The sequence below is a fragment of the Bos indicus genome, chromosome 23 (genome assembly GCF_029378745.1).
Source record: "Bos indicus isolate NIAB-ARS_2022 breed Sahiwal x Tharparkar chromosome 23, NIAB-ARS_B.indTharparkar_mat_pri_1.0, whole genome shotgun sequence".
In the NCBI taxonomy this organism is placed as follows: domain Eukaryota; kingdom Metazoa; phylum Chordata; class Mammalia; order Artiodactyla; family Bovidae; genus Bos; species Bos indicus.
In genome coordinates, this window is record NC_091782.1 from 54,112,850 (window position 1) to 54,137,393 (window position 24,544).

Here is a 24,544-nt window from a genome sequence, read left to right on the forward strand (position 1 = left end):
GCCTGGGGTGCAGAGGTGGTGTGTGGAGCTCAGGAGGCCTCAGTCTGTCTTTCCTGACGTGAAGTCCACATGCCTGCTTTTCCTCCCCGCACAAGCTCATGTCCTGGGTCACTCATGTTCAGGAGATGTGGCCAGTGGGCTAACCGGCAGCTGAAACCCAGCACCGGTGTGTGAAGACGACGGCTGGTACTGTGTGCGTACCTCTCGCGTTTCTAGTGGATGCTGGTCTCAGTTGGCACTAACTCTTCTTTTTCTTTTCATAGGTCACTTCTGTAGCTCGACCTTGTTTCTTCAACAAGCACAATGTCTCGATCCCGACAGCCCCCTCTTGTGACAGGCATCTCTCCAAATGAAGGCATCCCATGGACGAAGGTCACGATTAGAGGAGAAAACCTGGGGACTGGGCCAGCTGACCTCATAGGTAAGGGCAGGGCCGATGCTGTGTGTTCATAGTAAAGGCATCTTTATGTTGGCAGCGAGGCAAGGTGCCAGTTCACTGTTTGGAAATAGTGAAGGTGGTAGGAAAACACCCCTGAGGTCTGTGCAGGGTTATCTGGATGGAAATGAAAGAATTATTTGGTTTTCTGATTTTTTGTTAAAATCATTATTTTATCAACTCTTGTCTGTGTTGTCTTTCTCCTGGTCCTGACACAAACCCCTGCAGTGGGGCACTGCCTTATTTGCTCAGTGTTGGCTTCCCTGCCGGGATTGCCAGTGCGGCTGCCCAGCTCTGCTTTCCTCTCCTTGCGTGGCCATCTGTGTTCCTCTTCAGGTTCAGGTCAGCTTAGCCTCTTCTGGTCCTACTGCTCTTGGAACCAAATCTAAATTCCCTCCACCTGGAGGAGCTTGTGCTCTCTTCCTGGCCACACCTGGGACCTGCGGGCCACCTGTCTGCACGAAGATGGCCTTCAGGGTGGGGAGCACCAAGGCTCCAGATGTACAGCCACAGGCTGTCTGTAAACTTATGCCCGTGGGTAGAGAGCAAACCATCGATGTCATTGTGTGGTCAGTTGTGAACTAACTCTGAGGGTGTGCAGATACATTCAGGACGAGGAAGGGAGGCATCTCAGGATGTGCTTCTGAATATGTATTCTGATTTCCCACTTTAATTTATTTGGATTCAGACATTCTGTTGACTCATTTCTTAATTTATGAAGGAACCAGAGCCTCTTGATGAGGGTGAAAGAGAGTGGAAAATCTGGCTTGAAACTCAAGATTCAAAAAACTAAGATCATGGCATCCAATCCCATCACTTCATCTCGAACTGAAGGGGAAAAGTGGAAGCAGTGACAGATGTTATTTTCTTGGGCTCCAAAATCACTGCAGACAGTGACTGCACCTATGAAATTAAAAGACGCTTGCTCCTTGGAAGGAGAGCTATGACAAACCTAGACAGCATATCGAAAAATGGGGGACATCACTTTGCCGACAAAGGTCTGTATACTCCGAACTATGGTTTTTCCAGTAGTCCTGCATGGATGTGAGAGTTGGACCGTAAAGAAGGCTCAGCACCAAAGAATAGATGCTTTCAAATTGTGTTGCTAGAGAAGACTTGAGAGTCCATTGGACAGCAAGGCGATCAAACCAGTCAGTCTTAAAGGAAACCAACCCTGAATATTCATTGGAAGGACTGATGCTGAAGCTGAAGCTCCAGTATGTTGATCATCTGATGCAAAGAGCCGACTCAATGGAAAAAGACCTTGATGCTGGGAAAGACTGAGGGCAGGAGAAGAAGGGGACGACGGAGGATGGGATGGTTGGACAGCATCACCAACTCCATGGACACAAGTTTGGTCAAAGTCCAGGAGGCGGTGAAAGACGGGAGCCTGGCGTGCTACAGTCCATGGGTTGCAAAGAGTCAGACATGACTGAGCAGTCGAACAACAGCAGCACGGTAAACACCAGAGATGAGGAGCTGCGCTTGTTTCTCCTGCAGTGTCGCTGCTGGCGGACGTTGGTTTTTGGCCGCCCAGAAATCCCTTGCCGAGGAGAAAGTTGACGGGAGTTGGGTACCATATTTAGTTATTAAGTCTTACCCTTCCCAGCTTGTTCTTTTCACTAGGGTTACCTAAATATGTCTCATTTTATGTTGTTTTCTTTAGCTATGGTTTGTGATTGTTAAGTAAATAAAACCTAAGTTTATTACCTTATGAAAATAGTCTTATTTTATGTCTTGGTTCTGGACAAAGCTCATTCCAGATTGTTCTTTATAAAAAGTGGGAACATCCCTAGAATTCTTGGAAATGACCGTCTAGCTGGAAGTTCTGCCCCGCAGTTTAACCGGTGGTCCCTGAGCCCCCACATGGGACTGCACAGGCCTGTGTGGAGGCAACTTCGTTACTTCAGGCCGTGTGGTCACTGCTGGGCTTCCACAAACCTGCTAGTTCAGCTCTCGGCTTGTCCAGGCATCGCCAAGAAACCATCTTTTTAAAAAGCAGAGTTAACCTACTAAACAATTTAAACATTCTTAACTCTGATGACATCTATACTAGCCAAGTAAAACACTTTTAAAACACTTTATTTGGAATTCTACAAGGTATTTTAAAAAAATGTTATATTTCATGAAGCAGATTTCTTAGCAGAACATGCTTAAGAAATAGATCTTATGGTTTTATTTAATTTCCATAACATTTAAAATGACCTATTTAAATCTGTTTTAAATAATATGATTATTCATTTTTTTTTTTTAGTACAAATACAGGGCCTATTGAATCTGAGCAACCTTGGTAACCGCTGCAACGGGATGAGCAAACTGTTACTCTGGTTCCTTTCCTGCAAACGCGGGCCATCATGGCTGTTATATGTATTTGCTCATCTGGGTGTGTTTTTACAACTTTGTCTGTATATCTGAAATCTCCCATTTCTCAGTTTTAATTGTAAGCTAGCTCCCCAACAGTGAACTTATATTAGGAACTTTAATGCATTGAGTCCTGATATTTATCATTGGGTTATTTCCTTTCTGAAGTTATTTAAATCACAAAATCTTGATATTATAAAATTTAAAAATATCAACTTATGTATTGACCTACAGTGATATCAAAATATCCAGCATCTGTAATTAAACAGTTCATAAATTAAAACATTTATTTCCATTTATTTAAATACATAGTCTGATGAATGTGTGCATAAAAGGTTATTTGAGGAAATATGTTTTGAAGTGTTTTTCAGTCTTATCTTGGAGATGGAAAGGTGTTCCATGGGTGCTTACAGCTTCTTACATTGCTTACATTTTTCATAATAAAAATTAAGTATCAGGAAAACCAATAAACACTCCCATTTTGAAAAATAATTTTGAGTTAGGATTGCATTTTAAAATATGTAAATGTCATCACATTAAAAACAATAGAAAACTTAATTCTAAGGAACTTTTAAGTGCTGCTGCTAAGTCACTTCAGCATGTCCAACTCTGCGTGAGCCCATAGACGGCAGCCCACCAGGCTCCCCCGTCCCTGGGATTCTCCAGGCAAGAACACTGGAGTAGGTTGCCATTTCCTTCTCCAGTGCATGAAAGTGAAAAGTGAAAGTGAAGTCGTTCAGTCGTGTCTGACTCTTACCGACCCCATGGACTGCAGCCTTCCAGGCTCCTCCATCCATGGGATTTTCCAGGCAAGAGTACTGGAGTGGGGTGCCATTGCCTTCTCCTTTTAAGTGCTAGCAATAGAAAAACTAAATTTCTTACATGGATAAATAATAATAGATCTTGTAGGAAAATCTCTGAAATTAATTATTTCAATTATTATTCACTTAGTCTTATTTGACTCTGCAACCCCATGGACTGCAGCACACCAGGCTCCCCTGTTCTTCACTGTCTCCCAGAGTTCACTCAAGTTCCTGTCCATCGAGTTGGTGATGCCATCCAACTGTCTCATCCTCTGTCACCCTCTTCTCCTCCTGCCCTCAATCTTTCCCAGCATCAGAGTCTTTTCTATGAGTTGACTGTTCACATCAGATGGCCAAAGTATTGGAGCTTCAGCATCAGTACTTCCAGTGAATGAATATTCAGGGTTGAATATATTTCAATAAATTATTATAACATAATTATTTTCAGTAATTATTTCAATATATAAAGTGGAGTTGTTTTTATTCGTTTATGGTTAATATAGCATTCTTACTAAATAGTGCTTTAAGTTGTAACAAAAGATGGCTTGAATCCCTTGCTACATTTTTTTAAACTGAATTTGGCATAAATTGAGGTGTTCCTGGTATCTTATTTTTAAAAAAAATATTACATTTCAAACTTGACTGCTAAGCAGCATCAGAAGTTAAATGATGAGAAGCAAAGGCGCATGTGTTTGCCACACATACACTTTGGTCTCTTTTCTCCCTGAATGTTTACCACTTTGGTGTGTGTGCTGCAGAAAAGTGCATGGGGGGGTGTTGGTGCCCTGCTGGGACCATGTCTTCCCTGTGTATTCACTGCCTCACAGTTCACGTGGGGTGGGCAGAGATGCCAGGCGCCGGCTGAGCTTTTGGAGCAGAGTGTAGTGCAGCGAAAGGACCCTAGGAAAACACTGAGGCGGCAGGACCAGCACCGTTGCAGGAGTGACGCAGGCATGAAAAATGCACTGGTGATCCCGTGATGCCTGCGAGCACTTACTGGCTCAGCAGACTCCAGGCTGTGCTTAACGTGAAGTGTGCTTTAGTTCATTCTATAATATTAGGTGTAACTAAACACCAGGAAGAAGGCAGTGGCACCCCACTCCAGCACTCTTGCCTGGAAAATCCCATGGACAGAGGAGCCTGGTGGGCTTCCATCTCTGGGGTTGCATAGAGTCGGACATGACTGAAGCGACTTAGCAGCAGCAGCAGCAAACACCAGGAAAAGTATGTGCAGACTGTTGTTAGGAAAACGGTAAACTTTTTTTAGAGAATGATGTACGCATTTATTAATAATACACTTTAGAACTTTATAGCAATAAGTTAGGCTTCTAAAAATAGCAACAATTTCCTAATTCCTATGAAGGCAATTTAAGATTCTTATAGTTAAGTAATCTAGAATGCCTAGCCGTTGTTATAGTTATTAGTTCCTTATTCTGTTGATGTTTGAAGAAAATTAAATGTAATTTAAAGGAAGTCTTAAATATTAGAGGAAAAAACAAATTAGCCAGAATTCGGTAGAGACCATAGTTTATTTGCAAATAATATTGGCTATATTAAAAACTGGGAATAACTAGTGAACCAGGACATGTCGTTTCGTATTTGCTTCAGCTCGTGAAAAATGCCTAGTGACGCTAGCGGCGCTGTCCTCTTGTGGAAATAGCGTTGTTTTCTTCGTTACAGTGTGTGCTTTTACTCTCAGGTCTGTCCTCTTGTGGAAATAGCCGTTGTTTTGGACTCGTTACAGTGTGTGCTGTTACTTTCAGGTCTGACAATTTGTGGGCATAATTGCCTCCTGACAGCAGAGTGGATGTCTGCAAGTAAAATAGTGTGTCGCGTGGGACAGGCCAAGAATGACAAAGGAGACATTATCGTCACGACCAAGTCGGGTGGCAAAGGAACCTCCACAGTGTCTTTCAAGCTGCTCAAACCTGAGAAAATAGGTATCGTCTCCTGTGACTTTTCTCTCAAGAATAAACTAAAATTGGGTTTTGTCTTTTAAAATTGACAATTGGTAAATTAGTATAAAATTTACTTACTCTCAGATTCAGTTTGTTTCTTTCTCTAGGAATAGGGTATTGGTTAAAATTTGTATTACTTTTGAAAAAGCAGTTTACTGAGCTAACAGTAAACCCTAAGGATGATAATTCTTAGAAGAAAGGTTGTTTTAAGTTCTGTATAAAGTCTGCTCATTTAACATGTCAAAATGCCAGTTTTAGTTTCTTGATCATGAATACAGTAATGGCATTTCTTTCTGTGACAGATTAGCCAGTGATACCATCTGAATCATGTTTCATTTTTCTTTCCTTCCTGTGTTCCTGGCCTGGACAAGACTGATGGCGGAGGTGTGCCTCTCGTCTCCAGATTAGAAAAGCCCGCTGCTTGTGCACCAGGCAGCTCTGTGTTCCCTCTGTGCACTTGGCTGCACTTCCTGGTCTGGGGCAGAGCTTGGTGTGAGGCAGGACTCTGGATAGTCTGGGGGCAGCCCCCAGCTGTGGCACGGTGGCACCTAACCTGCCTGCCGATGTAGAAGACGCAGGAGGTGCAGGTTCAGTCCCTGGTCAGGCTGATCCCAGGATGATCCCTGAGGAGGAAATGGCAACCTTCTCCAGTGTACTTGCCTGGAGTGAACAGAGGAGCCTGGCGGGCTACAGTCCATGCGGTCGCAAACAGTCAGACACGACGGCTCATACACATAGCCCCCAGCTGTAGGTGGGAGTGGAGTCCCAGGGTCCTACGCCAGAGAGCTGATGAGCTGGAACATTCAGGGATGTGCTTAGCAAAACCCCTTACAGGAAGTAGGAGTAAGTGCTCTATCAACCATCATTTTAATTCTTCTAGCTCTCCATGTGCACAGCATCTCCCCTGCTTTATCTTTTTGGTTTTGTAGTATCTGGCACATGGTCAGCAGATAAATACTTATATAATGTGGAGCTATCACAGGCATAATTAAAGCCAGGCCATACATCTCTCATATAGAAAAGCAAAGAATTTTGTGAGTATTGTTTTCTGTCTTAGAGCATAAAACCTTTTTTTACCATTATATCATTAACATTTTTAATACATAAATGATTTAAAAAAATTTTTAATAAAAATTTGAGGGATTTAAGGGAAAATTCAAAATGTGGTTTACATATAGGTACTTGCTGTACTGTGCTTAGTTGCTCAGTCGTGTCCAAGTCTTTGTGACTCAATGGATGTAGCCCACCAGGGTCCTCTGTCCATGGAATTTTCCAGACAGGAATACTGGAGTTGCCATGCCCTTCTCCAGGGGATCTTCCCAACCCAGGGATTGAACCCAGGTCTGCCACATTGCAGGCGGATTCTTTACTGTCTGAGCCACCAGGGAAGCCCTGTACATAGATATACAAATGTGTATGCAAATACATGTACACATTTTTATATGCACAGTATTCTTATTTTTGCTTAATTTTGTTTAATGTCTTTGAAAACTGAACTGTGAAATTACAAAGTAGGAGCTGGTCTTCAGTTTTCTGGAGGAACCTTTTTGATTTTGTCAAAATATTTTGACAGAATCTAGTACCATCTTGTATCATGTTTATACAGCAGATAAAGAAAACTTATTATCAAGTATTGACTTTATTCTAAAACGCTTTGCCCAGTACTTAGCACGTACAGGCTCAGGAAAGGCTTACAGAACCGCACTTGGGAGTGTCTGGACCTGCACTTCCCTCTGACAGCCTCCTTGCGTCCTGGCACAAGTGTGGTGCTGATTGAAACAGAGGGTTCACAAGGAGTCCTGCCACTGGAGGCTGCCTGGGCCCAGAGCCCTTCCTTTGGGGGCTCAGGCCCCGCCCTGCACTCTGCTTCACCCATCTCCCTGCCCAGCCCTTGGGTCTGAGCGGGGACCCTGGGAAGCATCGTGCCAGGGAGCGTGAAGAAGGGCTCAGTCATGTGAGAGAGGGTGCTGCTTTCAGAGATGACGTTTTGTTTTTCCTGAATGTCTCAGTCATTTCCATCACCCAAGCTGTGCATTCCTTGGAAGGTATTTGACTGATTTCTTTATATAAGGAATTGTTGGATACTTTGTTGATATACCAAATTAACTGTACTGCTTATTATTTGTAAAATAAAATTGTTTTAACAACTTTTTCTCAGATGTTAATTTATCTTCTGTATTGAATAATGTACAGTACAATGAAGAGGTGTTATTTTTGCCTTTCTATGGATTTTTAGTGCTTTTAACTAAGAAAGAAATTAAAGCTTTTGTGCCCTCAGATCTTTAAAAAATTACTTTAGTGTGCATTTTGTGTTAGGTCTTAAAACAGTAAAGCAGTAAAGTAAAATTTAGACAGCACCTGGGGACCGTGTATCCTGTTAAGTCTGTGCTCCTTGTTTTGGTAGGCATTTTGGATCAGTCCGCTGTGTGGGTTGATGAGATGAATTACTATGACATGCGCACTGACAGGAATAAAGGGATTCCTCCCTTGTCCCTGCGTCCTGCCAACCCACTCGGCATCGAGATTGAAAAGTGAGTACTGCCTCGCCTCAGCTGCCTTGCTCTCCATGTGCTGAAGAGTTTCATGCATTCAGGCTCCAGAAACATGCAAGGAAGCACAACGGAAGATGCCTCTGTCGTTGGAGTCAGTGTCATTTCTGGAGCTGCTAGAGAGAACGTTCCAATTAAAATGTTGGCAAAACCTACCTACCTCTTTAATTTTTGAGTTTTCATTTTGTGAAGGAAAAAAGTATTTTGAAATTTTTAGTAACTAATCCTTCTAATGACACGAGAGTTAGTGTGTTGTCTGGAGCTGGTAAGTTTAACTATTTAGATGGTATTTGAGATTAAAGTAGAGTTTTCCATGTACTTGATTTTTCAGGAAATATTTGATAGTAATTAGACCCAGGGCGGTCTTGTCATTCTGTTTACGTTCTCCACCTGTAATTCATACTTAATTCAGACTTACTTTCCCAGAATTACGGCAAGTAAATGGTATCTTTCAAAATGTCTTGGACCAGATGCAGAGTTCCCAGCGCTCTCACGTCAGCGCCTTTGTCCTTGCGTCTTCCTGCTGGAGCTCCCCTGCACATCAGTCCTGTCTGATTTGTCCCTCGGCCTTAGCAACTCTGCTGGCGATAGTGCTGCTGAGTGTTGCTTCATAAACACTTCTGCAGGTGACAGAGTAATCTGCTAATCCGTTAGCCATAGCTTCTCTAGGTTTCTCTAGGAATGGGGAAGGTTGCCACTAACCTCGATGTATTTAGCCTTCAAGCCTCCCCTTGAAGACCACCAGTCGGCCACCAGCAGGCTGCTTTTCCCCTGCTAGGGTCTGTGCTAGCTGAGAGGGAGGGGGCACGTGTGTCTTGGGAGGTTGTCCTGTTTTGAAAAAGGCCTGAGGGTTTTAAAAGGCAGGTTTCAGTGAGCGTGGACTGTTCTGGGCCACAGCTGTGATGCTCTTTGGCCACCATGGGTCATTCTGGAGCTGTTTTAAGGGTTTCAGTGCCTGATAAATTAAGAGTTTAAGGATAAAGAACATCCAGGAAAGAAAGGTAATTGCTGGGTCTTTATTTGAACAGGGTTTCCTGCACAAGGGGACCTTGTGGTTGAGAGTAAATCCTCCAGTGCCTGCTTCAGCGCCCTGGATTCTGCTTCTTTCTAAGGTCCACCACGTGCAGTGTGGAGCAGAAGGGCCCCCTGGGTTGTTCTTCTGAAAAAGATTCGCACAGGAGTATAGGAATACATTGTGACTTTTGTTTGAGCCTTAGACGGAACTATCAAAGTTAGGATTAAATTGGTTATTTCCTGTCATAAAATGAACTTCCCTTGTGGCTCACTCAGCTGGTTAAGAATCCACCTGCAATATGGGAGACATAGGTTTGATCCCTGGGTTGGGAAGATCCCCTGGAGAAGGGAAAGGCTACCCACTCCAGTATTCTGGCCTGGAGAATTCCATAGACTGTATAGTCCATGGGGTCATGAAGAGTCAGACATGGCTGAGTGACTTTCACTATCATAAAATGATTTCCTTGAGTTTTTGTTTATCTTGTAATCCACCCACAGTTTAATCTCTTTACCTTTTCATTTTTTGATTGTCTTGTCGCTGCTGCTGCCACTAACCATGAAGGGGGCTTGAGCTCTCTCTTACTGCCCTCTTCCTTTATTTTTCAAACCTTAAACTTTATTTTGTATTGAGGTATAGCCAATTAACAATGTTGTGGTAATTTCAAGTGAACAGTGAAGGGACTCAGCCGTACATGTACATGTATCTGTTCTCCCCCAAACCCCCTCTCATCCAGTAGCACCCTCTTTCTGAGTAGGTTTCAGGGTAACCCTTATGTGATGGTGGCCAGCCAGAAGGCACTCAAGGTGTGACTCTTTGGAAATGGTTTTCCTTTCTCCTCTGAAGGAGTTAGTTGGGTCCAAGCCCTTCTCTCAATTGGCTCCGGGCCCTCCCTCTGCCTGCAGGGTGACTTGGAGGCTGCAGGCAGGGGCCTGTGGTGGGCGTGTGAGTGGGCGGGGCAGGGGGGCTGGCTGTGTGCTCACAGCATATTAGTCAGTGCTCTGCTGCCCAGGAGAAGAATCTTTTCATGACTTAGGATTTCAGGATGATAAATTGTATTCAGATCTTAAAATAGTAATATGTACATTCAAGAAGTGCTCAAATGGTGATAAAATTTACTATAATATTTCTTTCAAGCTGTTCCTTGAAAGTTTCAATAATAATTTGCTCAGTCATGGAATGACTAAAGGATAGTTTTAGAAAAGGTAGAAGCTTGACTGTCATACAAATACAAAATGCAGACATGTCCAAGCTTTTATTTAATTCATTAATTAGTGGGGAGCCCAGTGGAGTGTTAAGCCAGCTGAGAGGGAGTTCCAGGGCACAGGCAGAGTGGGCAGTGCGCAGTGCCGGGCGGCGCCATGCCGGCCCCGTACCTGCCCGGCGGTCTCCCAGGTGCACCCTCACCCGACAGGCCTCTCTGTGCCAGCCCCCTGGTCGCTCTCAGCCCCCACTTCCGCTTCTGTGACACAGAGAGCAGGCGTGCCTGGATGGTGTGGGGGCCCTGGCAGGCCTCCACACGGCGGGAGGACGGCCCGTGTGAAGTCTCTCACAAGTGTTCTCATCAAAAGGAAGAATGAATAGAGATTCCAGAAAGCAAGAAAATGGAAGGTGAAAGTCAGAAAATGTATCGAAACCAAGAGAAGAGAGTAGTTTTGGCCAGAAAAATGCTTTTCAGTTTCCTTCTTAGCTTTTAAAGATACTGTCAGGAAAGCTGCATTTGTTTTATTGAAGTCTGACCTCAAATAGAGAAGCCTCATTTTAGAAAAAGAGGATGGGAAAGGAAGAGCAGATGTTAAAATATGGGTATGGATTTTATTTCCCTGACTCACTTCATATTTTTTAGATAAAAGCTTTGGTCCCTGTAGAGAATGGTGTTGCACTCAGGTTAGAAGCCCTGGGAGCATTTCCTCTTACTGTCTCTTTTATTTCTGTTTATTAATGCCATTTGGGGCTTCTTTTATAATTAGAAGATGGGAGACAACCTATTTTTAATTTTTTAAAAAATGTCATCAGAGAAGGAATAACAGGATTTACTTACTTACTTGTTGAAATTTATCAATTGAGAAGGTTTGAAGAATTAGAACTACTTGTTGTAAAGTGCTGTGGTCCTGATTTATTCCCAAACTGCAGTGCTGAGGTCGCCTGTGGGAGAAGAGTCGGCTCCTGTCTGTGACAGTGTGAATGTTTATGGAGTTTCTTGTCCCACAGTCACACGCGCAGGATGGAGCCCGGCCTCTGAGTGTGAGCCCCAGTGAGAGGCAGCAGGGGGCGCTTCTCCCTGTATGCGCGTCAGAGTGCTGCTGTCTTTCTGCCCACAGGCCTTGCAGTTGGCTTTTTTGGGCCTCCTTCGGCTGCAAAAGGCCTTCATGGTTCTAGGCTTTTAACTGATGTTTTGCACACGCAGTGCCTTGAAACTTATAAAAATGTTACTAATTACTTGGAAAAAAATAACTTCACTTTGAACTGAGACTAAGATTTGCTTGTAAAAAGTCTGTATTTCTAATTTATTATACTGATTGTCACAAATGGGCATTTTTTACACTGCTTAAATTATGATGGAGACAAACCATTTAAACTGAAAAAGAAGATAAAAACAGGTTCATATTAATAAGTAAAAGCCTTCCCTAGGTTTTATTTCTTAAAAGTCCTCTCTATCTAGTAGGAGAGTATTTGTAAGTGAAACTTTTGGAGGTGGTACATATATGGATGAAGCACAAGCTGGAATCAAGATTGCCGGGAGAAATACCAATAACCTCAGATATGCAGATGACAGCACCCTTATGGCAGAAAGCGAAGAAGAACTAAAGAGCCTCTTGATGGAAGTCAAAGAGGAGAGTGAAAAAGTTGGCTTAAAGTTCAACATTCAGAAAACGAAGATCTTGGCATCCAGTCCCATCACTTCATGGCAAATAGATGGGGAAAAAATGGAAACAGTGGCTGACTTTATTTTTCTGGGCTCCAAAATCACTGAAGATGGTGACTGTAGCCATGAAATTAAAAGATGCTTACTCCTTGGAAGAAAAGCTATAACCAACCTAGACAGCATATTTAAAAGCAGAGACATTATTTTGCCAACAAAGGTCCGTCTAGTGAAAGCTATGGTTTTTCCAGTAGTCATATATGGTATGAGAGTTGGACTATGAAGAAAGCTGAGCACTGAAGAATTGATGCTTTTGAACTGTGATGACTCTCGAGAGTCCCTTGGACTGCAAGAAGATCCAGCCAGTCCATCCAAAAGGAAATGAGTCCTGAATATTCATTGGAAGGACTGATGCTGAAGCTGAAACTCCAATACTTTGGCCACCTGATGTGGAGAGCTGATTCATTGGAAAAGACCCGGATGCTGGGAAAGATTGAGGGCAGGAAGAGAAGGGGACGACAGAGGATGAGATGGTTGGATGGCATCACCAACTCAATGGACATGAGTCTGGGTAGACTCCGAGAGTTGGTATGGACAGGGAGGCCTGGTGTGCTGCAGTCCATGGGGTCATGAAGAGTTGGACATGACTGAGTGACTAGGCGGACTGCCGTATATGGGAGTGAGGGCGTTACAGTGGGGCTTCTCCCCGACACCATACCCCGTTATTGTATGATCCACCGTGTGTTACGAGTTACTACCTGGGAAGAGGTGTCTCGAGCAGTGCGTTGATGCCCCACTGGCTTCTGGGTTGTGTCCACAGAGGCTTTATAAGCCGCGCAGTCTGGTATGTTCCACACCAGGCTGCCTTCCAGTAACGAGAAAAGGTGACCCGTTTTCCTGCTCCAGTTAGAAAACAAGGAGAGGTGACAAAGTAGTTCTTAGTGAGAGTGTGGAAGGGAAGCGCCTTGGAGACGGTTACCTTTTAGAAGTCTTTAAGAACAGACTTGTGGACTGTGGTGCAGTGCCTGCGTCCAGAAACTGAGAGGCCAAAAAAGGGGAAAAGCACACAGCCCTGAACAGGCTGATGACATTTAACGCACAGAGCAGCACGGGCGCTGGAGTAGCAGCTGTGCGGACCACGCGCTCCCCCACTCCCTCCTGCCTTTCTGCCTGCGGTCGGGAGCTGGAGCGCACGGGCTGGGCTCAACCATGCAGCTCTCTGCGGGGGCAGGGAACTTTTCTCAGGAGGACTTTTGTTCTTCTGCTGACTGGAGGTCATCAGGTCAGTTTCCTCTTTGAAAGTGAATGCTGCCGAGTTGAGGACATTCCTGTAGTTCTGCACCTGCCCACTGTACCTGGGTCCTCATGGCTAAACCCTTCGGAAGGTGTAATCTGAGTTCACACTGCCATCTAATGGGGAGCGTGCACCGTGGGGGCACGAAGGTTGTCAGCTACTGAAACTGTTGGTTCCTTAGTGAAATCACTTCACGTGTTACACATTAGACTCTGTGTTGCTTGCACTATCTGGTTAGTGAGTTCGAAGTGTGGATTTAGTCACTTAGAATATGCCTTGCTGTTAATCTATGACTTCACTTAGACAGTCAGACCTTAAGACCCAGTTACTCTGGACAGAGGGTTAAGTCTCCAGACTTCATGCTCCTTTGACACGGTGTTTCTGCTCTTCCTCATGCTGTGACTAAGACCATTAGCAGTTCTCTGCATTCTGAATCTCTCCCTCACTTTCTGTTTTTCTAGACTTACAGCTATGTATGTAGACATTTTTCATAAGCGTCTCCGGTTGTTTATTTGACAACACAAGTACTGGGGCTGTTTCTTTGACTGTAAAATGGGATTATATAACTCATCATGTTGTTAGGAGAATCAGATAAAATGGTTCTTAATGAAAGACTCTATTAAATATAGAGAACCAAGTATAAAGACTAAAGGTAACAGAGTAACGTTTTTGAGCATTTATTAAGTGTCAAAAACTGTTAAGCCTTCCACATGCATTATCTACTTTAATCCTCAGCATTTTCTTAAGAGGAAGATATGCTCTTATTATCCTCATGAATAAATGGAGCCTTGCTACTGCTACTGCTGCTAAGTCACTTCAGTCGTGTCCGACTCTGTGCGACCCCATAGACGGCAGCCCACCAGGCTCCCTCGTCCCTGGGATTCTCCAGGCAAGAACACTGGAGTGGGTTGCCATTTCCTTCTCCAAAAATGGAGCCTTAGGGAGGTAAAATAATTTCCTCAAGGTTATTCAGAAACTCTGTAAACCTGTGCATGCTGCCCGAGCTGCCTCTGCCCCTGTGGGTGTGCTCCCCATGCTGCCCGAGCTGCCTCTGCCCCTATGGGTGTGCTCCCCACAGGGCGTCACTGCTTCCAGTGGTGTCACTCGTTGTCAGCTTTCTAGGTGTTTGTGTCACAGATCTTATTTTGGGGTAGATTCAGGGTGCCTTCAGCTGTAAGTAATAGAAAACAAAAATTCATTGTGGTGTAAGCAAGGAAGATACTTATTTCTCATAATATACGAAGTCCAGAGATGGTGGGTTCCACGATTGGTTGAGTCAGGACCCAGAAGTGTCACTGAGCCGCGAGGAGCCTGGCTCTGCCATCCTCCACCCGGGGCAGCACATATTTCTTCCTAGCTGCAGAGGGGCTGCAGATAAGGGACTGTCCATCAGCATCAGCTTTCCTTGAACTTGATCTAGACGTGTGCATAGAAGCGTGAGTGCTGTATAGATCTGCCTGGGTCAGCAACTGTTGTCAGCATCAGTGTGTCTTAAGCTAGCTCTCACATAGGTCTTTAACAGTGTTTTAACAGGTTGATTTTACTGTTTTTAATGTCAGTGTACCCAAATTTTGTCTATTGGATAGGAAATGATTTCATATTTGGACAGATTTCATGAAGTATCAACTCAGCCTCTTTAAGTTTTATATTCTTTTACTGATATAATTTCTGCATTATAACTAATTTTCTATCATATATATACAAAGTTTATACATACAGCTGAAGTTTATATGGCGTAGGAAGTATATTTTTCACGTGTACAGACTTAGACTCCGTAATGTCTCATGCATCATTGTAATGATTTGTGTCCATGTCTATTGCTGTTGGTTACGTCTTTGTAGTAATAGCACTCTAAACACATCTTAAGCCTTTTTCCTCCCTCAGAGGTAAATTTCCCCAGAAGGACTTAGAAATGCTGTTCCCTGGAATGAGTGCTGACTTTACAAGTGAGAACTTTTCCGCTGCCTGGTACCTAATTGAGAACCACTCCAACACGAGGTGAGGGCGCGGGCAGTGCCGTGTGGCTTCTTGGGGTGCAGCGCATCAGGCGTGGAGGCGTGGGGTTAGCAGCCCTCTTGACCCTGGGTGCTTGTGAACACATCAGAGTATCTGGTCCTTATTTATAAAACGGGATCATTGATTCCAGGAGCCCTATTTCCTTCTACCCTGATGTTTCTGTATGTTTCGTTGTTTGGGCCACCTGGTAAAACTTGGGTCTTAGCTGTTGTCCTGCGTCTGCGTGTGACCCCTCCCTGCTCAGGTAACAGAGTTCTCAAGTACTGGTCTAAAACAAGGAAGACACCTCCTTCCTGACCAGAGAGCAAAGGAAGATGAGTTGTTTAACATTTTTCAAAGACTTGATTTAAAATCAGCAAAAAGTACACACGGGCCACGCACCCGGGTACAGTGCCCCTCTGTTCCTGCTGCTTGAGAGTCTGCCTGCCCTCTGGGCGACAGCAGGCCTGTGGCTCGCATGCAGGGCTAGCTAGAACACTCTCCTATAGTAGAAATGTTTGACTAAATGGCTTATTGCTTAAAATGTATATCCTTGAAACACCCCAACTTGTTAAAATACACTTTAGAAGAAATTCTTCCTTCACCTATTGGGATCAAAACCATCATAGAAAACAAGAAAAGTTGGTATATACTTGGAGTAAATTTGGCCTGGTAAATTTTTAGAGCAAATGTCTGAAGTCTTTCTTTGGGGAAGATGGTTCTGATTTCACATTATAGATGTGCTTTTCTGTTACCCTAAGTCAGGATTGATCTCTCGTCTCTGTGTAGTACCATCTTGGCACTCAAGAATATAGTCAACAATTTACAGCCAGATTTTCTTAGCTTTAGTGGAAATAAAACTTGTGAAATACAGAGACCAGCTGATTTTTCTCTGCTTGAGTTATAAAGATGAAGTAGTATGGTCTGTTCACTTAATGTGAATTTTGAGCTGACCCCCGTGATTCCTGTGAAATCACCATTAATGGTGGGGCCTGTCCGGGGGGTCCTGCCACCCAGCCCTGTGTGGTCCAGGCCTCTGCATCTGGGAGATGCTCTTCAGAACTCCTTACCTGGCAAATGCTGTGTTGATTTGGGTCAAGTGTAAGCATATCTACGTGTATAGTTACTTCTCAGGGGTCTGACGCATGAGGCTGTACAAAGCTGTTGTACAGCTGCTGTGACTTTGGTGTTTGTAATGTGTAAGGGGTTAGACCTGGGTAAGAATTTGAAAGCGTGGTCTCATCTGATTACATACTGTATTAGTCTGTCTTTCCAGTGTAGCTTCAGTATTTTACAACTAACACATTGTCTTCTCATGGCTTCTTCGTTTCACTTCAGTTTTGAACAACTCAAAATGGCGATCACCCACCTGAAGAGACAGGCTAACAAGAAGAGTGAGGGCAGCCTGGCGTACGTGAAAGGGGGGCTCAGTACTTTCTTTGAGGCACAGGACGCCCTCTCAGGTAGGTAACCCTCGGGCGTCTGCTGGGGCTTCCCTGTTGACTCCAGTCCTGAGCTTGCAGAGGGCTAGCAGGCTGTGATCCTGGGGCTGTGTGCACAGCTGTTAAGTGGAGAGAATCTCCTCTTTGTGACTGAATGCTTTTCCCATGCATATAGTTCTGTGTTCCCAATTTATGGACGTGAAAGCAGGCTGAGGGGTTTGGGTCACCTGCCCATGAGGTGTGGGTCGGATGGAGTGAAGCTTGTGTCCTGGGATTGCGCTGCCTTGGCTCAAATTTTGGGTTTGGCTGTATGACCTGGTCAACTTATTTAATTTCACTGAGCCATGGTTTCCCCATCTGTGAAATAGAAGTAACGTTAGAACCTCGTCACTGGCTTCTTATTGGATGCACATCGTGTGTTAGAAACTTATTACGGTGCTCTGCTTAAGGTCATGTCTCAGTAATGTTTATCTTGCTATTTTTTATTACTTTAACTGTGTCACAGTTTTGAATTTCAAATTGTATTTTGGAGATTTACTTTGAAAATTTTCTTAATGATTCACTTGAAGAAACCAGATTTGCTTTTAAAACTTCCTCTCATCAGTAGGTAAAAGTTTTTACATATAAATTAATGATTTTCTGATAATTTATCAGAATCATTCAGACATATATAAATACTAGCAAAAAAACTCTAATGTAATTTGCCCATCCACAAATTGACGTGTTGGTAGATGTTGCTAGATATTTCTTGAGAACCTCCAGGGAAGTATAGACGAGTAGAACATGAATAATATGTATTTTGCCATGTTATGTCCCACGGCTGAAATTAAATATTTTGAGGTTGATATATATCAAATAGTCGCATTTCTATTTTGTAGATGGTGAAACTGATAAGAATGACTTTCCTGTGGCCAAATACCAAACGTATTAGTAATTTAAGCCTTATTTTTCTTTTTTTTAATTCAGTCATCTTTAGTACTTAGCCTTCATGATCAGATGACTAAGTACATGTATTATGTACTATTTTAATAGCATTAAAGTACCATGACTTCCCTGGTGGCTCAGAGGTTAAAACGTCTGCCTGCAATGCGGGAGACCTGGGTTCGATCCCTGGGTTGGGAAGATCCCTGGAGAAGGAAATGGAAACCCACTCCAGTATTCTTGCCTAGAGAATCCCATGGATGGAGGAGCCTGGTGGGCAACAGTCCACGGGGTCGCAAAGAGTCGGACACGACTGAGCGACTTCACTTTCACTTTCACCGTGACTTAGACTGGTGTCTGCTGGTTACTTTGCAGAGTTTTTGTGTGTTTGTGCTTCTTTCTAGCAGTGAAAATAGAACCAGAGCTGTTTAAAAATGTCTTTTTTGATGTAATATTTTGCCACCCATTAAAATAGCCTACATTTTAACTTGGTGCTTTTTTTCTAGCTATCCATCAAAAACTAGAAGCGGATGGAACGGAAAAAGTAGAAGGATCCATGACGCAGAAATTGGAGAATGTTCTGAACAGTAAGTTTTGTCCTACTACCCAAACTTATTTATGGACTTTATAACAAGCTTTGATAGAGTTCTTGGACCTGGTTTCACAGAACAAGGCAGTTAAGTTGTATTTTGTTATTTATTTCTAAATAGCAGTGATTTAATGAGCATAGAGAATAAAAATATTGAAAATGAATGTTCTCTTTCTGTTCGCATTTTATTTATGAGAAATCATCATTTGAGAGCAAACCAGTATGCTTCTTAAAAAGTAAAATTTGCCACCATAAAGGAGGCCAGTGCATAAATGACATCATCAAAGGAAAAAAATTGCTGTGGCTGTAGCCAGGATCATCATTGACCAAGAACATAGAATAGCGTCTTCAAGCATCTGCCAGTGGTAACACAGTGATAACATCAGCTGTTGGAAGTCAGATACCGAGCTGTCTATTTGTTTATGCCATGCCTTTTTCCAAAACAAATTTAAGACAGCTGCATTCTTGAGTGTTTCTAACTCTGAGACATTTTGTAAGAATTGTAGGCCAAGAGAAACTGATACATGGAATTCAAGGCTCTTTCCACCTCCCCTTCTTTCTGCTGACATATGAACTTCCAGCTACTTACCCTATAGATTTAGAAGAAACTCAGCAGATAAATCAGTCCCTGTTATAATATTAGTGGCTTGAAAGTAAACTGTTGTCTTCACGAATATAGTGAAACACTTGACAAGGAGCAGTGATGTCCAGGGGACTTTCCTGGTCGTCGAGTGTAAGCATGTAGAGCATACAACTTCACCAGGAAGTAGAGTCGAGAATAACTAAAATATTGAAGACCCCCAGCGTCGGCCCTTTAGTGATTCTATAATGTAGGACTGTGATAACAAGTCAGTTTTGCACTTCTATCTTAATTTAGTTCCATCAGCAGAAGTTTGTGGGCTTTTTTGTAATAATCTGTTCATAAACTTTGGGATCTCTGATAATAAGTGTTTTCTAGAAAGAAGTTTTAATTTGATATAGGCTTTCCTTGGTAGTAGAATTTGATTACTTCGATTTCATCTCAAAATTTATGAGTTTTACAACACTTTAAATATTTTTCTCTCTGTTTTTTTGTATTACTATCATTTTGCCTTGAGATTTTACCTCATTTCTTTTTCTTGTCTGAGTATCCAGTCGCCAGCTTTTTTCAAATGAATATAGTCTGAATTCAGCCCAAATAAGCATTTACTAAAGCTGTTTCTGTATTAACAAAGTCAGACATTTTAAAGGGTTGGAAGGCTGTTTTCTACTTGGGGATGCTATTTTCCCTGGGGAAATTGCCATCAAACCATGATATCTGTTTAAAAAAAAAAATGATAGTAACTTTGAAAAGGTGATTTGTGAGAACAAGCTGGCTTAGTAAGTATCTCAATTTGTCAGTAGAAGAAAATGGATATTTGTTAATGTTGGAAAAAATTAAGATCCGTTTCATGGTGAGGCCCAATGTAGTGTATAACTTTTTTCTTTTCAGTAGTTTAGATAATTCTCCCTTGAGACTTGTGGTAGTAAAATTTGTAAGGGAAATTGTTTTACTTTTATTCCTTTATAAGCACAAACTTTTTCTAGAAATGTGTCCTTTTAAATTTCTGCTGAAAGTTTGCTCTTTTTTGAGTAAACTGGCTTAACATGAATGTCACTTCTTTGAGAAATCCTTTGAGATTCAGGACTTTCTGGGATAAACATTTTTTGTAGAATATATTCCTTTGTAACAGTCCCTTTTTCCTAGAAATATTTTTCTGTCAGCTGTATGTTGATGTTTGCTATTGTAGGATAAGTTTGTAGTTCAGGTGAGCTTGGCCAACTTTGGTACGGCTGATGGTGTCCAGTGTCATGCTGGGTCATGTGACTGGGGGCATGTGACTGCCGCCCTCAAGCAGGTCCCTGCCCAGAAAGTGGGACCTGATCACTGCTCTTGAGGAGCTGTGCAGAGATTATACAGGAGTGTGGGCACAGTCTGGGGCGTGATCACATGCTAACTTACATGTGCTTTTCCTGAGTTATTTTAAATGAAACTTCTTAAGATTTGGGAAATCCTTTTCACTTTAAGTTTCTGAAGGGTGACATTGGCCATAAGAAATTTAGTCCATTTTGTTCAGAATTTACCAGTTTTGAAACCTTTCATTGAAATGCTTAAAAACAGGTTCTCACTGATACATTTCTCATATTTGCTTTGGTATTTAATAATTCCTTCTTAATTTCAAAGCAGTGATGCAGTAATGACTGTTGATGTCTATAGATCCACATTCCTCTGTGTGTGTGGCCTGTTGCAGGAGTGTACAGCCACACAGTCCGGTACCACTTCTGTGTACAGTGATGACTGTTGATTTCTGTGGAATCCGCATTCCTCTCTGTGTCTGTTGTCTGTCCCAGGAGTGTACAGCCAGCAGCTCCTGTGGCAGTGGAGGTGTAGCTGTCGAGCACTTAAATCATGGCTAGTGTCACTGAGGAATGTAGTTTTTAATTTTAATTTCATCTGAAGTAGCCCCATGTGCCTGATGCTGCGGGTTAGATAGCGCCGGTTGCAGGGAGGGATGGTGTGGCCCAGGCGTCATGGTTGCAGCTGTGACCAGACCTCGCAGGCGCTGCTGTGACCAGCCCGGCCAGGCGCTGTTTCCGCACCCTACAGGTGCTGAGCCCTGCGGTTACTCTGGGAAGCTTGTTCTGTTGTCTTCATTTTATTGATGAAAAAGCTGAGGCTCAGAAAGACGACATGCATTCCCTGAGTCACTTGCGTAGTGAGTGGCATTTGGGCCTGGAGATCTGGCTCCAAGTCTGTGCTGTAAACTGCAGACAGGCTCTGCTGGGTTGGAGCTCGTGGCTGTCAGCGCCCAGCATTCTCACCGCGTTGCGTCAGTGCTCGCTTGGTTTCTGGCTGTCCACCCACCCATCGCTCACCAGTCACGGATGCCCAGCTGCCCTCGTGGTAGAGTCATGCTCAGACGCAGAGCGTGCCTGTGTGTGGCCTCCGCATCTCCCAGAGAGACACTCGCAGGAGGACGTGGTCCGCAGAGATGACCGTGAACCAGCACAGGGGAAGCGGGGTTCAGAGCCCATCAGCTGGGGTGTAGACAGGCACCAGTGGGGCGCTGTCACCATGTGGGAACCCCAAGGAGCTCGGTGAGGGTGCGCATCCCCACAGAAACCAGGAGGGTATGATGAGGGACTCACCTGGGATGCTTGGGACACGGTGGACAGGTGTGGACACGAGGGTGATTGTCGGAGCGCAGAAAGGATGCCTGATACATGCTGCAGATTTTATGACGAGAAGAGAAGGCAGGCTGTCTTGATAATGTTGTTTACAAAGAAATTAAGCACTTGAATTTTCAGTGTTTCTAATATTTTATATTAATAGTGTACTAAATAAAAATTAGTTTTACTGTTTTTTCTTTTTTTTTCGTTTCTAACCAACAGCAAGTTTTTAACATTTCAGCAAAAATTTTTAGAAGTCACAAAATAAGCGTCGTCTTCCACTTGGTTGGTAGGGTTGTTTGCTTGGCTCAGCTGCCCGATCCCTGATGCAGTCCTGCACGCGGCCCTGCGCTGCCCTGCCCTCTGTGGGCCCACGTGCGTCCCCGGTCCGGGGAGCCACTGCGGTTCAGTAAGCAGGAAATGAGGGGTAAGGTTGCAGGTCGAGGGGTCTGCTTGTGAGGAGCTTTCCATGCAATGTCGTGGAGTTTGTCTATTCTGAGGCTACTGGTGAGCCCCGGAAGGATTTTAAATAAAGCAGTCACACGGTGAACTTAAACATTCTGCCATTTGTTGAGAATGGACTGGAAGGAAGCTGGGTAGAAACAGAAGAGGAGCCAGGGAGATGCGTGAGTGGGGGCGTGAGGCTGGTGGGGGCTCAGCCTCAGGCGGGCTGGAGACGAGCGCTGGGTGACTCGGAGAGCCACCTTGTCAGCTGGTGTCACCCTGTGAAGTCTGCCTGTCTGTCCATTTCTGGAGTTTGTTAGGAGAAACAAGACACATGGCAGGTTGCTCAGTCTCTTTGTGTCGGAGTTTTGCCATGAGTTTAACTGTATGTTGAAAAGTTTGCCTTAACTTTGGTTAGTTTTCCTGTTCCGGGGGTGAATAGCGTGATGGGTCGGGGAAGCCCTAGCTCCCCAGGCAGAGACGTGGGTCGCCATTGCCTGGGCTGTGCTCTGTGCCCGGTGCCAGTGCCCTGAGCAGGGCCACAGAGAGCTTGAGTCTGCTTTGATAGTCTTGAGGTGGCCAGGCACCTCAGAGTCACATGGTGTTTTCTGCGGGTGACAGTTGCTGGTGCAGGCTCAGGCTTTCCCATCATTGAGGGCCTAAGATCCGGGGGCAGTGCTGCAGTGACCCGTCTCCCCATCTTTTCCTCCTGCTCTGTTGAGAAGCAGTTGACACGGATATTGTGTAAGTTCAAAGCGCACAACGTGATGGCTGGATGACCATGTGTGATGCCATGTGTCACCCCCCGGTACTGCCGCCATGTGCAGTGCCGCATGTGATCTGTGGTGGGAGGGCGTGAGATTTTCTCCAGTGGAAGTGTTGTTTTCCCTACATGGCTGCCGTGCAGTGGCGTTAGCTCTGTTCCTGAGGCTGCCCATCCACCCCCCCGGCCCCAGGCCGTCTGCCTCCAGGAGCCGGAGCCATGCAGTGTCCGCCTCTGGCTGCCTGCACTTGGAGCCCTCCAGGCCCGTGCCTGTCACCCTGTCTTAGGCCGAGGGACATGTCACTGCCCTGCCAGCCCAGCTGAGGCCTCTGTGCTTGCTGTCCATGCTGGGGGTGTCCGTCCCCGAGAGCAGGACACACTGTCCCTGCAAGGGGGAGGGACGGCCTTCAGTCCGGGCAGGCCTGGGGCTGCTATGTGCGATGGGACTGCTCCAGGGCGTCCTGCCTCAGCTCCGGGAGCCGGCCTGTCCTTTTCTTCTCAGTTGCCCCACAGAATGAAGACCTCAAGTGTGGCTGGTGAGCTGCTGTTGATTTTTATCTGCTGCCCCAATCTTGGCATCACTGCCTTCATTATTTTCTTACTGTATATAATCGTCCAGTTATCAGTTACGAGCTCCCAAAGTTAATATTGTGAATGCAGTAAAGTTCACAACAGAATAATAATTTATGGGCAAAGTGTTTTATAAATTAAAATCATAATTTCATAACTTAAAATTTGTGTGTAAATTAAAATTTTGTATATATTTCTGTATAATTATAATTTGATAGCTTATAATTTCTGCCTCTGCGATTTCTGTATTAAATATTTATATTATTTAATTTTAAATGGATTTTCTACCTGTACTTGTTTTCATGCTTTTTAGGAGTGTTTAAAATTATGTTAGTATTGTTTTATTGTCTTCAACATGAAAAAAATCTAATTTTGATGTTTTGTATTCCTTCATTGTAGAGAAAGTGCTTGAGGATTTAACATTCACAGCACACACCTAAGTAATCAGCCTTTAAAAATACTCAATCCTCATTCAGGAATCTGTTCATTTATGAAGCCTCAATTCATGAAGTCTGTTTCTAAATGATAAATGCTTAATAATAAGCATTCCAAGAAAAGTACTTTTAACTTTAATCAGATTTCCAATATTCATTTACTCTTCATTATATGATTTGGTGGCAATAAGGGAATATATATATTTTTCTCATAGTAGAAATTTAGTATTGTACGTTAAATAATGTGGTGAAAATAGCTATACTGACAAAACAAAGTTTTTATATCAGGCCTTTAAAATTTCAACAGAATTTAAACATTATTTAGATAAAACAATTATGTTATAAAGACGACTTTTAACACACTCAGGCCACCCACAGTGTGGACTAGAGAAAGCGGCATGCCAGCCACCCAGCGAGACTGAGGTCATTTTTTTCATCTTTGCTTAAAGTATAGTCACTAGACCAGATAATGTAGAAACTTTATATGAACAGTGATCAAACAGCCAAAAAGAGTATCCTTTTTCTCCACTTTCCTTGTGACTAATTAAAAATAATTCACAAGTTGAAAAAGCTTAAGTATTTTTATATATAGTAAATTTTGTTTTAGATAAACTTTCGTTAGTGATTCATATAATTTGAGGCCTTTAAGGTAAAAAAATACATATGTATATATGTAAATATAAAATGTCCAGTTTGTGTATCATTTTAAGAAATGTTAAGCTGGTTTAAGAAATGTTCATTAATGATAGTGTGTTAACATTTGATATTTTAAATTGCTTATGTAGTTTTTCTGCCTGCTGCATAGATAATCTTACATAGAATAGGGTTAGGTCTAAAATACTTCTTTTGAATAACTTTTCTGAAAAATTTTTCTTCCTTTTTTTTTAAATTACTATGAATATATAGATACTAAATCCAGAG

General features: G+C 43.4%; 1 protein-coding gene across 11 annotated transcripts in view; it reads left to right on the plus strand.

Moving 5' to 3' along the window:
- EXOC2 (exocyst complex component 2) overlaps positions 1–24,544 on the plus strand; it is a 131,611-nt gene that overhangs the window by 24,225 nt on the left and 82,842 nt on the right. For all 11 annotated transcript variants that reach the window (XR_011563573.1, XR_011563575.1, XR_011563574.1 and 8 more), the window contains exons 2-7: positions 264–421; positions 5,364–5,540; positions 7,963–8,089; positions 15,161–15,274; positions 16,610–16,734; positions 18,141–18,221. Coding sequence is in view for 8 of the 11 variants with exons in the window: in XM_070778506.1 (XP_070634607.1) it covers positions 304–421; positions 5,364–5,540; positions 7,963–8,089; positions 15,161–15,274; positions 16,610–16,734; positions 18,141–18,221 (742 nt within the window). In the remaining 3 variants the exon portion in view is untranslated. The remainder of the gene's footprint in view (positions 1–263; positions 422–5,363; positions 5,541–7,962; positions 8,090–15,160; positions 15,275–16,609; positions 16,735–18,140; positions 18,222–24,544) is intronic.